The sequence below is a fragment of the Lissotriton helveticus genome, chromosome 1_1 (genome assembly GCF_964261635.1).
Source record: "Lissotriton helveticus chromosome 1_1, aLisHel1.1, whole genome shotgun sequence".
Taxonomy (NCBI): Eukaryota; Metazoa; Chordata; class Amphibia; order Caudata; family Salamandridae; genus Lissotriton; species Lissotriton helveticus.
In genome coordinates this window covers 1,257,223,440-1,257,237,813 of record NC_136057.1, presented here as the reverse complement: position 1 = coordinate 1,257,237,813, position 14,374 = coordinate 1,257,223,440, and the positions used below count along the sequence as shown (strand labels likewise).

The window sequence follows — 14,374 nt, the reverse complement described above, 5'->3', positions numbered from 1 at the left end:
GATCAACTAATTAGTGGAAGCAGCGCTGTAGTATCCACAGTCTGTGCTCTTTCCACTTATAATGGGGGCTAGTATACCTCTAGCACCTGTATTCTTTCACTGCACTTTTCACTAGTTAACACTGGTCCTGATGAAGCGCATATGATCGCTATAAACGTTTGACGCGAAACATGTCGACCAGACCATTATAGTTACCTAGGGTACATTACTACCCAGAGACGTAACTCACAAACTCTTGGTTTTTTAGCATGACAAGGGTACCTACACTATTAAAGACTTCCTCTTCCGCTATCCCTTAGCCATTTTTATCTCACTAACTCACATACACCTTCATTGTGCACATAGGATCCGATCCACATACCCACATTCATCTTACGGCTGTTCTCTTAAAAAGATGTCCACCAAAGTGACTCTTCCGGGGACCAGTAGGGCATTGCAGCACTGGCCCGACAAGGAGAAACCACCAGATGATGAAGCATGACATCTTTCGGGGTGTGTCAGGGCAACAAGAGCCAAGAGTCTTTTCTTCCCTCATGAAGAGGGTCCCAGACCTAGTCCTATCTTTCTTAACTCCCTTGTTTTCCTACTAACTCACTTTTCGATGTACGCGTGACTCCACAGCACCCCCACCGACGGAACAGTGACCCCCTATTTGGTTATACGATATGCTTAAATACGAGGTCCTCAACAAACAGATTGGTTGCCTGCCCCTTCGCCCTCTCAGGCACACCAATAATATGCACGTTGTTTCGTCTAGTGCGACCCTCTTAATCATCGAGCTTCTCCATTGCGAACTTCCAGATGTCCTGCAGCTCTTTTATGTCACGTTGCATTTGTGATGAATCGTCAAGTAAGCATGAGGTAGGGATTTCCATCCACCTCACCTTTTCACCAATTTTGGTTAGGTCTGCCCTGATAAGTGTCACCTCTAACGTTATTGCATCCATCCTCTGTTCCAGGGACGTGCGGACCCCCGAGATTGCCTCCATGACATCCTTTAAGGTGAGCTCATTTGGGCCACCCTCCTTTGCGGCCGCCTGTTTGTCACTGGGTGGCTGGTCTGGTGTAATCGACTTAGGTTGGGCATATCTGTCTAATTTGCTCTGTTGAGTCACCTTAGGGCCCCTTGGACCCGACACTGCCTCAGGTCTGACCGTGATCTCCTTTCCTTCTTGGTGGGGCCGTGAAATCTGCGTTGGGTATACTTTAGTTTCCTCACTCGCCCCTGCAGGGTGACAGTTCTGTTTGAGCCTGGAGGCTTGAGACGCTGGAGGCACCATGGGGCGGGGGTGGCGTAGTGAGGAGGGGGGCCCAGCCCGCAACCCCCACTTCGGCACTGTGTCTATTATGCGAGTCTGCAGTGGCAGGCCAATCCAATCCCCGGCCCCCTCTCTCCCAAACCAGCAGCCCATCTGACAGCGACCACGAGGCGTAGCCCCATCTGTTGGTCAGGAGCTATCTCATTGCAATGATGCCAGTTGCAGAAACAGTGCCTTCCTCTTGTGCTATGTATAACTTTTGGGCCCAAAGCCACTCACCAGAGGCAGTCTGGCGCAAGGGCACGGCCACTTCTTATTTGCAGACGCCGCACTCAGCACGGGTCACCATGCCTTTGAGTTCCACCGCCTTCTGGGGCCCTCCACTCAACGGTATAGTCCGCTCGGAGAGACACCGCCCCTGTGGGTCTGGTACTGCGCCGCACTGTAGTTGGATGGCGGCCCAGTGTGGGGCCTGCGAGCGCTGCTGCTGTGACCTGCCACCGGGGTCGGGAGGTCAGCAGCTTCGTTGTTACCATCTTCTCCACCCTACTCGGGCCAGGCTGGGAGGCAGATGGATGGAGGAGGGGGGATCCCCGGTATGATCTCGCACACCCACTGGGCTTCAGCCACTGCTGCTCGTTCTGTTCACCAGCGTGGCCGTCACTCCGCATATTCCGCTGCCGTTCCGATCTAGGACATTGGGTGGGCCAGCGCACGCCGGTTGTCTATCTCGGCTGCGGATCCTCACTTGAGGCCCCGGCTGCCAGCCTCCAAAGCACCGTAGTTTCGGGTCCAGGTGCAGAGGTGTTTGGCTCTTTGGTGCCCTGAGTGGTTCCGATGATCTGCCCACACATGTGGGAGTCGGATTTCAGTGTCGGATTTTAGGAAGGGAGATGAGATTACGGGAGCCGCTCCAACTCGCGGCTATTCTGCTCCGCAGCATAACCATGCCCCCTCATAACCAATTTTTTTATGAAAATCTAAAGGACTTTATTTTCAGCAGCCAGCTTTCCTACTTCAGGGATCTCTATGGGCAACACCTCCCTTTCGGTCCTGGACATTTGTAGCACACCAGCACTCATTGTCTTGAAGAAGGTCCCTACCAGCAGGCAGTGTTTCAAAAAATCATGTCCAACGATCCATGAGGACCAGGTCAGGACTTAGGCTCCCTCAATTGTGGAACTAAGTCCTAATGATAGATGGTTAAGTAGAAGAGGGGGAACAAACCTTCCAATTTGTCCATGGTATGCACAATAGTGACACCTTTATTATGGTTTTGTGTGTATTGAAAATGCAGTCAGTCAGGAGCAAATCTTTGTGAACGAATAAAAGATACTCAGAGGACAATAGACATCAGGTTGGAGATTACAATTTTTTTGTTCATGACAGCAAGGAAAGGGTCAAGAGGAGATGCTAATACTGCTGTGTGTGTGTGTGTGTGTCTAACTCTATGTGCACCTCGGCAGTGAATGAACAGTCTAAGGTTCTGAAGATGTGGAATATAACGCCTTAAACATAGTCCCAAGCCTAGGGGCCACTGACAGGACAGTGCAGGGAATACAAGTAATGCTAAAATGGACCATGCATGTTGCTTCTTGTAGTGGTGGATGGTTCTTGGGGTACAGTGCTTTGGTCATGGTTTGCCTATGAAGGTAGGATGCGATGGCAGGATTGTCATACATGGTAGGCAGGTGGAGGGCTGCTCCATGAGTGGTTTCTAGGAGTTTTGATTTGTGTGGGGCCTTGTACCTGTTGCTTAGTCGGCGAATGTTAAAGGTGTTTGTTTGAGCATTTGCAAGGTTTGGGCTTCTGAGCCAAATATTGACGTTAAGCAGTAGTAATGACACCTGGCAGGTGTTGATAGAGTTCCGCTGGCAAAGAAGTGCATGTTCCAAACAGCATTGGTTTTCTGTTTATTTGCTTTGTGCCCCTTCTCCTAACGCTTATTAGAATACAATTTTGTGAAGTAAGACTATGCACATTTCTATTTCTATTTTAAGCATTTATAGAGCGCGACAGCTGCCCCAGCCAAGGGTCGCCCCGGCGCTAGCAAGATGTGGAAATATAAATTAAACAAGTAAAATAATGCGCTGAAGCAACGCAGATTGCTAAACAGATGTAGTAGTAGTAATCTTTATTCGAATGCATGAAAACATCCAAAAAAGCATATCAAACATCAAAGCAGCATTATACAGTACTTACCCAAAAGTAAGAATAAACTGCCATAATCGATTAAAATACACAAACGGTGGTAAAACTTAAAAATACCAATTATGTTGTTATTTTAGATTTATGTGCAACTCCTAATCCACTATGAGTGCAACTTTAATGGTAAACATGCCTGGCCCAAATTGTATAAAGTGCTGATGTGCTAAAATTAAAAAGGTTACAAAATATGGCAATAAAATTGTTATATTATATCCCTTAATTCCGTCGGGTGTTCATTTTAGTATTTTCTAAAGCATTTGAGCATTTACTACTGTACAATCTAGCCCAATCATGGTACTAACACCATGTTCTTTCTGATATAAAAGACCGACCATAAAAATGACGCCATTCTGCAACATATTTCTAGGGTAGGTAGTGTTTGCAGGTATAAGTATACCGGGCCGCATTGGGTAAAGCCATGCTGTTTTAATATTGGTAGAATGTATCTTTTCCGGTTGCAAGTATAAAACTTGCAAAAGAGGACCACATGCATTGTACCCTGGGGCAGCAATTTGTCAGAAGGACAGATGTAGAACATGTATTGTTCTTGTCTTTTTCTAAATAACATCACTACCACTCTAATGCTTATATTGCATGGCTGTAAGCCCTTGCACTCCTGAAACCTAAGATTTAGCAACAAAGTCATCGCGTGGCACGAAGTTCTGGAACAAACATGTTACATAAATACATAAAGACTTTTGAAAATACACTGGGCCTCATATATGAGAAATTACGCATCGCTGCGTGAAAGCAGCGATGCGTCACTTCTCAGTACACACTCCTTGCGACATTCCTGATGCCTCATATTTAATGTATGACGCATCATGTCGCAAGGAGTTACAGATACGTCAGTATTTCTGACGTAACTGTAAGCGCAAAAGTGACGCACTGCTGGAGTGTGTCACAAAAGTGACGCAACTCCAGCAATGCGCCCTTTCACATGGGGCAAGCCCCATGTGAAAGGGCCTGCATCAGTCTTACGCCTGCTGTGAGGCAGGCGCAAGAATTTGACGCAACGGCGTCCTAAAAGTGACGCAGTGAAATCTCATAGATTTCACTGCGTCACTTCTACGACCCTTCCTTGCGTCAATACGCCCCCCTGGCGCAGGTATAATGTAGCGCAGCGGTTTACAAAGTGAGACATCTACCTAGATGCGTCACTTTGTAAATATGGCGAAACAAGGCGCATTTTTTACGCCACTGGTGCATCACAAAAAGTGACGCACCAGCGGAGTAAAAGTGACGCACAGCCTCATAAATGAGGCCCACTGCTTTTAATGGCCTTGGGTGTCACTGCACAGCTGATGCTTTTAAAGTTTCATGATTCCAGAAGGCTTCTCGTCTTACCTTTGGTGTTTTCAAATCCTGTAGTTGGCACTATCAGATAGACTTGCATACTAGCACCACACTCTATCACAATGTGCATCCCAGTGGGTAGGTTCACTTCACAGATCGAGCCCGTTGTCGTGATCGCTAATAAGTCTGCAAAAACAAACAAATGACAGCGAATCGATGAACAAAGCTCTTTACGATTAGTGTAATGTTACAGTCTCCAGCTTTCAGAGGACAAAACAGTGCCGTCTTTAAGTAGTTACAGCATTGCACTCTTCAAGGAAATTTCTTATACTCACCAGAAGCAAATTTCTTTGCATTACTGGTTATCTTGTTGTTTATGAGACTGCAGTCCGAACGGATAATGTAAGCATCTTTGATCGTGTTCTGTAAAGTAAAAGACGCATGCGGTTATTAACAGCAATGTGACTGAGTTTCCACAACACGCACTTCTTTGAATGTTCACATTGCATTTGCAAGGCGTTGGCGCTGAGTTTCATATGGTTATGACAGCAATCCTTAATTCAAACAAGAGATACGCATGCCATAACTCACACCAAATGCAGGGCAGGTGACGTGACCACAGTGACAGTGGCAATAACAAAAGTCCTAAGTAATCTTAAAACGGAGATTACATATCAATATTATCCTGAATGCCATTAAAGAGTCTATTATGAACTTAGTATTAATTGGGCTTAAAATATACATACACTTTCTGACATTGCAACAGTGGTGATTTTGTACCTCCATGTGATTTTTCCCCGTCGAAGTGTTGTCACACTCTTATGGATGTACCACCAAATGGGAACCTGGCTATGGCAAACGCTAAGCGACTGCTAAATTTCAGCAAATCCGCTCACTGGATCAAAAGTTACAGGCAAATCAAAATATGCCCTTTCATTGGAAAGTACGGATTGACCATAACTAAACAGTGGTGAATGCCACATTGCGCTCTGCGGGGAGAGTGGAGGGGGGTAGGGGTGTGTGTGTATTTTTTTTTACCCTAAACTGAGTCTGGTTCTGGTTAAGCCACTGAAATTTGGCAGTTATGGTTACCAACTCACGTCAAACTCCATATGTCCCGTCGACTAGCCTGCTCTAAACGCCACCTTGCAAACAATCGATAAACAAACCAGAGAGAATCTAGGGGCATATTATCAAGAAAGGGCTTTACATTATCGCCGCTTTTATCGGCAGGAAACTGCCGATAAAGCTGCGATAATGTGCTTGATAATATGCTCTATGAATTCCAATCGAAGCCCATGTTAGATGTGGAAACAAAAGCGGCGATAATGTAACGACCTTTCTTGATAATGTGCCCCAGAGAACAACATGGCACAAGTTATAGCATGAGTTGTTTGTGTTTGTAACTATAACTGGTGAATTCCACTGATTTGACGCTTTTGAGACAGAACCAAAACCTAGGGGCATATTATCAAGGGATTTATCTCTGCTTTTTTGGCTTTAAAAGCCTAGAAAGCGGAGATAAAATTATCTCCCTACCAGCAACAGGGTGCTAACACGCAAATTCGCATGTTAGCACCCTTTTTCTCTACACTTCCCCTTGCAACACTAATGAGATGCAAAGGGGGCGTTCCAGAGAAAAATAATAGGAGAAATGTTGTTAAGTGACATTTCTCCTATTATCAAGGATATCGCTAACCCTGTTAGTGATAAAAAAAAGCAGCGCTAACCGCGGTTAGAGCTGCTTTTTTTACATCTGGTATTTTCCTGACTTATTCATGATATCCTATGGAAGGTGGATATCATGGCTAAGTTTGTGAGCCCCTATCATCAAGCTAACGCCAAACTTCGAGAGATTATCGTTAGTTTTCCAGCGATAATCTCTCATTTGGCAGTTAGCACGAGGATTTTTATCACTTCTGAGATAAGCGTTGCTGATAGCACGCTATCTCAGTGATAAAAATCCATGCTACCCAGCGATAATTATCGCTGGGGCTTCATAATATGCCCCCTAGTTTTTTAACAGTGTCTTTTTTCTGCATATTTTCTTTTCTTTTATGAAGTACCTAATTTCCAAAACTCAAAAGCCAAGCCCTGCATTCAACCTTTGACAGTGTGCAGCTGAAGCTGGGCATAAGACCAGGACAAACACCAGGCCCTTCACTCAACCCACTGCCATCAGCCAACCAAAACAACACATGGCCTATGACTTTAGACCATGAGCTGTGGGTTTTAGGAACAGGGCCAGGGTTGCAGCTAGTCCCTGCACCCTACCCACTGTCATGAGCTTACCCCCACAGGACAGCAGGAGCCCATGTGAAGCAGGAGCTTGTGGAGGGCTTGGCATATGACCAGGACCCACACCCAACCCTCTGCCATCAGCCAACCTAACTGCACACAGCCTTGGGCCATACACAGCGGGTGTTGGGCACAGGCCTTTGCCTGAACCATAAATGGCATTTAACTATGTTTTTTTTTCAGTGAAAATATATATATGTTTTTGATTGTGCATCTTATGTAAATCATTATTATCATGTTTTTTGAATTGTCTTCTAATCTTACCTATTGTGTTTTCTTTATCTCTTGTATTTCACAGTGGCGGCTGGTAGGGGACGGTAGAAGGGAAAGATGGGGGAATTAGGAAATAAATAAAAAAGAAAACTTACCTGTTGGTCGCCAGCCACCACTTCTAGTCAGCAGGAACCAGGAAGCGGAAGGGGAGTGGCAGCCTGGGCATTAACATGCAAAGTGTGCATGACTGTTTGGCCAGCCCGAGACGGCAGGCAAAACAGTCAGGCGCACTTTAGGTGCAGCAGCAGCCACTCCTCCTCCTTGTGGCGTGGGGAGCCCAGCCCTGCCCTAACCTGGTGGCAACTGCAATACAAAAAATAAAATGATAATACATTTCTGTTACTATCATTTTAATTTTTCCTTTGCACTGCATTAAAGCAGTGGAGCGATGGTCCTCCACCTTAGCAGAAAAGCAGCCGCTGGTATTTTACCTAACGGCACCCACTTCCTAGCCTACCCTGTGAGTGTCAGGGATAACCTGAAAGTGAGAATGCAAGTGGGTGTGTCATCTAATTCTTGCTCCTAACTTCCAATGCCCGGTTCTCCACCACTTACTTGTCAGGTCACAAGACATGGTTAGTGTAGCATGGTAGCAATATTATTTGGTATGGCTGGGAAGCTTTACCATGTAATATCAACACGATACCCAAAAGAGGACCTCAGATTCACACTAGTAATCCTTCTCTCAGTCCTGGTGGAGAGGCAAAGAGCAGAGAGGCGTACTTCGAGGAACATGCATAAAGCATTTTACAGTACCAACATTGATGGTAAGTAATTGACATGACTCGAAAGAAATCGGACACCAATTTATAAAAATGTAGCGTATTTTATATAAATGTAGACACTGAAATGAAATCAATACAAAGCGTATAACTGGTGTCATCGATTTTAAAGAGTTTAAAAATCAGTACTTTGCAGAGCTGCCAAACTTTTATTGCAGTCAGAGGGAAAAATCTCAGGTGACACTTGGTCACTTACAGGGTGAGTCCAATGGAACCCATTCGGAGTTAAGGCAGAGAATCTGCGCATCACCTCCGCACCGGTAAGGATCACGACGCATCCCCTACTCTGTGCAAGCATTGAGGAACGACGCATAATTTCCCCCGGATCACGGAACCGACGCATCTCCCCCTTTGCGAACCTTTTGTTTACTTTGCATTACGCATCCAGGAACTTTGTTGAGAACTTTGTCGCATTTATCATCAACTTGAACTAAGTAGCTTTTATCATCTTTAAAGCAATCTTAAGTGTAGTATTGTGGATTTTTGTCATTTGTGGACTTGTGTTAAGCCTATATAAAGAATACTAATTGTTATAAAACCTGTGTTGTGTCCACCTGTAGTGTTTCCACTGCATTACTGTGTATATTCACAAATGCTTAACACACTGCCTCTGAGATAAGCCTGTCTGCTCGTACCAAGCTACCAAGGGGGTGAGCAGGGGTTATTAAGGAGTGTAATCCCCTTATCCTGACTTAGAATTATGGGTCCCTATTTGGATAAAGGTGAATACCATTGCCAACTAGAGACCCATAGATCTAACAATCGTTTACAACGATATTTACACATCGCATCCCATTACAACACGGACATTACAACAACCACATTGTTACATCACATGCCATTATAATGCATGCTGTTGTAGGGGGCAGAAGTTGTTGGATTTGAAATCCAGCACCTTCCTTACCGTTGCACAGACTGGAGTTGGAATATTATTCTATACTATTCCAACATCCAGCGCCCCCCCTACAGCAAGTCATTGTAATGACTTGCGTTGTAATGGCCTGCGATGTAACAATGCGGTCGTTGTAATGACCACGTTGTAATGCCTTGCATTTCAAACGCATGTGTTGTAACATGGCATATTCAAACCTACCTACCATGCTTACTTAACCTACATATGTAGTTATTATATCTAATATACAATACCTATTACAGCTCACCTACCAAAAAACATACCTAAAGTATCATATCTACCTTCCATACATTACATAACACACATTACTATATCTAACCTACCATACTTTTCTTGCCACAGATTCCTTACCAACCTATCAACCATACACAACCTAGACCACCTCTACAATGTTTACATTTTGCCCTGAGGTTCCCAATTTGTCAAAGGGTTCTAGCTATGCTTATGCTTATTAGAACTCTAGTGGGGAAGGTACTGCAGCATGCTACAGAGGACACTTCTGTCTAACTTGATGACCCTCTAGTAATGGGCATATGCACTGGAATCTGCATCAAGAAATTGCAGACTGCAGCTTTTCAAGGACATGAACATGAAAATGCCATTGCTTCTTTAAAACAGAGAGTCCTATTGGCTTTGGCAATCCTACTTTTAGGGAGCAATAATGAAAGAGCAAAGTGATGTAATACAAACTGGAAAGCATAGATAATCATATGTGAACATGTGTGGATAGTAAGCACTTACCATTTCCATCATTACTGTAATACTCTTCAAGGTAGTTGATTTTTGAGCAGTCTTAGACTGTACAAACTCACCAGAGATCATTGTATCACCGAACTATTAATAGAAACAAAGAAACACATGAATAAATATTAGACAAGGTAACCTTTATTTAGTATTTCTGCAAGCAGATGTGTATGTAAACTAGACTTATGGCTCCTTGCCGGAACTGCTACAGGCAAAGAGAAATTGTACCACAGACTTTGCCTATGAACTTGAAAAAGTAGTAATGTGCAATCGTTTTAAGGAACGAGGTTATAAAAACAGGACCATCAAACAGGCATGTAACAGGGCGGATGCCACTGTGAGCAATAAATTGTTGAACCCCAACCGAGCGATTGACAAAGATGATAAAGTAAGATTCATAACTACATTCTCAGGACAGGCCCATGAAATTAAAAGGATTTTTAATAAACATTGGCATGTCCTTTTGACAGATCAACATCTTAAACCACATCTGAATTCCAATCCTCAGATTACATTTAGAAAATGCAAATCTCTGAAAGATGACTTAAGCCATCATTCAGTTACCAGTAAAATGCCAGGAAAAGGAAAGGCAGGTTTCAAATGTTGCAGAAGCTGTAAAGCCTGCCGGAAAGGTGTGGATTGTGAAACTCTCATTATTCCCACATCAGGCAGGGAGTTCACAATTCGCAAATCTCTGACTTGTAACACCATGTACTGTATCTATGTACTTATCTGCCCTTGTGACAGATGGTACGTAGACAGTACAATACACAGAGCAAAAAAGAGAGTGATGGAGCATTTAAGGGCTATTAAAAATGATAATCAACAATACCCTGTGGCACGTCACTTCTATAACCATCATTTTCAAGATGAAAATCTTTTGCGGATGGTGGTCATAGACATGGCGGATCTGGGAATTCGAGGAGGCAACAGAGAATTGGTATTGCGGAAATTGAAGTCAAGATATATAATTGATTTTGAATGTATGACTCCGAATGGGTTAAACTCAAATGAAGAACTGGCGGTGCACATTGCTCAATGAAATTATATAATGCGATTATACAGCAGTGTTCTGCAGTTTGCTTTTCAGGTGTCTGATTTTATATTTTTAACTTTGTTTAGGTATTTTGATGGAAACGGTTGGATCATGGCATGGGATTAGAACTTGTTTTCTTTGATTGAAGACCGGAAATGTGAAACGTAGCGCTTGTTGATTAAATACCATTGATACTTTATGGATCTAGGGCAATAATACCCACTTGGGCATGGAAGATCTTTACGTCAGGTTGTATTTCCTGATATTGCAGCAGTACTGGACTGGTGATAACGAGAACTCTATTAAGTATTCGACTTATTATCAAGCAATGCAAATGAATAATCATTTTATAAATGCCCACTGGGGCATGGACTCATCGATATAATTGCTTATGCTGGTATAATTCGCAATTCCACTCTGCTTGCATAATAATAATAATAATAATAAGAATCCACATTTGTATAGCGCACAATCACCGGTTAGGGTCTCTAGGCGCTGGGGGCCGTCGGGAAGATTAAGCAAGCTATTGCCCAGAGTCGCATGGTGCTGGACTAACCTGCCGCCGGAGCCGGGGATCGAACCCTGATCCCCAGACCAGCGTCAGTCGCCCAGTCGCCCTGGCCGCGGCGCCACACCTCTCCCGTATACAATATATTGCTCTGTGAACACGAGTATTATGTGGGTTTGAATATGGAAACTTTATTGAGTTTATTGACAAACACTCATGTAACAGAGATCCTAAAATTTATAGATAAGAAATAAGAAAATTGTTATATATTATACCAATGGGATATTATTTGTGCAGTACGTATTTGCGTTTTCGGCACATTTATGCAAATTTTGAAATACGGTCAGAGTTTACGTAATTTAACGTGATATTTCCAATATATGTGGGGACTAAGTTTTAAAACTCTAAAGACCTTATATTATGGATTTATACGTGAGAAATGTGTATTTTACTATGCATATTTAATCTGTTGCTAATGGCCGCCATGATCGTTTACTGTTTGTATACACAGAGGGTGATTAGTCCTATTTTTAATTTTAAGAATGGATTAAAAGGACACACATTTGGTTTAACGGCTGAAACGTGATCAAGCCGATAGGTGAAACGCGTTGTTTCCTGCCAGAATAAATTTTCGTGCACCAGCAACCCAAGTGTTCGAGTACGTCTATTTTTACGAATGGAATGTCTGTTTGGATTTACTGGGTGACCAGGAGCCCTACCTTGAACCGCCCGTATATATGTATATATATATATATATATATATATATATATATATATATATATATATATATATATATATATATATCACAACAGTTCCGGTAGTATAAACGCCAATCCCACTCACGGGATAGATATATATATATATATATATATATATATACAGATATATATATTTATATATATATATTTATAGATATATATTTATATATTTATATATATATATATATATATATATATATATATATATATATATATATAGATATATAGATATATATGTATATATATATACACGTCCATATATATATATATATATATATATTCCAACAATCTTTCCAATTCATGAAAGAAAATGAACTCTGGGGTGGAAGAAGATCAGCATGAGTTTATTACATCAGGCCTCCCCGGACAAGAAGCGTTTCGGCTGCGCAGCAGCCAATGTCACCTAATGAGTGCCATCTTGTGAATAGTATATATAGTCTAGTAATAAAAGCAATAGAAAAAATACTACAATGTTCGTTTAAAAATAACAGCGTTATCAAAACACTATTTTTAAGTGCTCAGTGTAAGTATGTAATGCCTGTTAAAAAATTAAACTCATTCTTTTTTAAACGATTTAAAAATCGCAAAATGGTGTGCATAAATAATGATGGAAAAATGAGATTATTACTAGACTATGTATACCGGGCACAAGATGGCGCTCATTAGGAAAGGCTTTCCACCCTTTGACCACACTACCCCTGTACCATTTTATTCCCCCAGCGTTGCAACTGAGTAATTATTCCCTGATGTGTTAAGCTTGGTGATTTTTACTTCTTCAGAATATTCTGATTCTGCTTGTCTGTAAATTCTACTTGGGAGATTATCAGAGGATGTCTCCGTGAGCTGAATGCTCACTGTTATAAAAACAAAATGGCAATCTGTAGGTCAAGAGTTCAAATCTCAGCAAGGCAAAAACTCTAAATGTTTGACTGGTAGCTGTCATGTTTTTTTTCGGTCATGTTTGATTTGCTGTCATTAAATCGGAAGAGGAAGTCGAGTTAGCAAAGGGTTTTGATCAATTTTTTTTTAATTTTGACTCCGCCCTTCAAACATTTATAACATTGACAGGAACCGCTGACACAATGGTTTAGAGTTGTCCCCGGCAGCAATTCTAGATTTGGCAGGTGGAGGGCCCTCTGGAGACGGGGCAATGCCCTCCGTCATCTCGACGAGTATTCTCTGCTCGTCAAATTCTAAATCATCCCCTGATTTTTTTTTAATGAAACTATGCCAAGATGGAATTGCTTTTAGCATCTCTAAGCTTATGTCTTCGGAAAGACAGTCAGTGGCATCCAGAGAAGACAATCTGAAATGTAGGCATCAAAATCAGACAGCAAGTGACACCTGGAAGTTCCGCATGCCAAAGTGGCTAGTGTGCGCTTTTGTCAGTGATTTATAGAGCTCTAGTTTCCTGACTCTGTTGTCATTGCTCCTGTCCACTTTCGCAGGGACCACATGAACTCTGTACATCTGGCTTCTACATAGAAGCTGCAAAAAAGTCTTCAGCTGGCTCAAGACTCATACCCTTTGCTAGTGAGGGTGACTGACCTCCATGCACGATCAGAATACCTTCCAACCTCACTGTCAGAAAACAGGCTTGACCCTGGGGGCAATGTGCAAAACCAAGTACTTATCTCTTGCTTCTTCTTCCTGACATTAAAATCCAACTTCTCTGGTGGGATCGGTGCATTCACACCATGAGCCAGATAGTTGCGGTGGGTCCACTTACTAGTGCTAGCAGCGCATACTGGATGCGTGTTCCTCGAGCAAGAGATGCTCATGTTGAGGAGCTCGGCTACTAAAAACGGCCTCTGCCAAAACATTCAAGGCCTAAAGCTGGAGCATGTTCAGTCTAAGCCTCTCGAGATGAAGGATGATGGTGAGCACAAAAGACCAAAAATAAAAAAAAATTCTCTGGGGCAAAGATGCACACCAGGAATTCTCTGAGTGAAACGAGATAGTGCCCAACTCACATTTTTTTGAGTGAAAAAAGCAGACGATGGGAGCAAGCAACGTGCAGTAAATGGGGCGTGACAACTTTGATAGATATTTACATGCCAGACACAAACAAGCAAATCTTTTAAATAGCAGCTACAGAAGACATTTCAGATCTTGATACCCACAGACTGAGAATGGGAAGGCAAAAGGACGTAAGAATATATTCAGAGATGACAGAAGTCTGTAACATTTCCTCACAGAAAATATACATTTTCCATCAACTTTATTTCTTTTTCAGTCAGTGACAAATCTTTTTGTTATCAAAGAAAAAACCAAGCAACTTGAAACTACGTATATGAT

The 14,374-nt window shown here is 42.6% G+C and overlaps 1 protein-coding gene across 1 annotated transcript in view; it reads right to left on the bottom strand.

Annotated features, from left to right (window-relative positions):
• Positions 1 to 14,374, bottom strand: part of MUC19 (mucin 19, oligomeric) — a 1,331,159-nt gene that overhangs the window by 1,134,518 nt on the left and 182,267 nt on the right. Inside the window, exons 30-32 of the mRNA XM_078649731.1 lie at positions 9,771 to 9,863; positions 5,099 to 5,186; positions 4,815 to 4,949 (exon numbers count right to left, since the gene is read on the bottom strand). Coding sequence (XP_078505857.1) covers positions 4,815 to 4,949; positions 5,099 to 5,186; positions 9,771 to 9,863 — 316 coding nt within the window. The remainder of the gene's footprint in view (positions 1 to 4,814; positions 4,950 to 5,098; positions 5,187 to 9,770; positions 9,864 to 14,374) is intronic.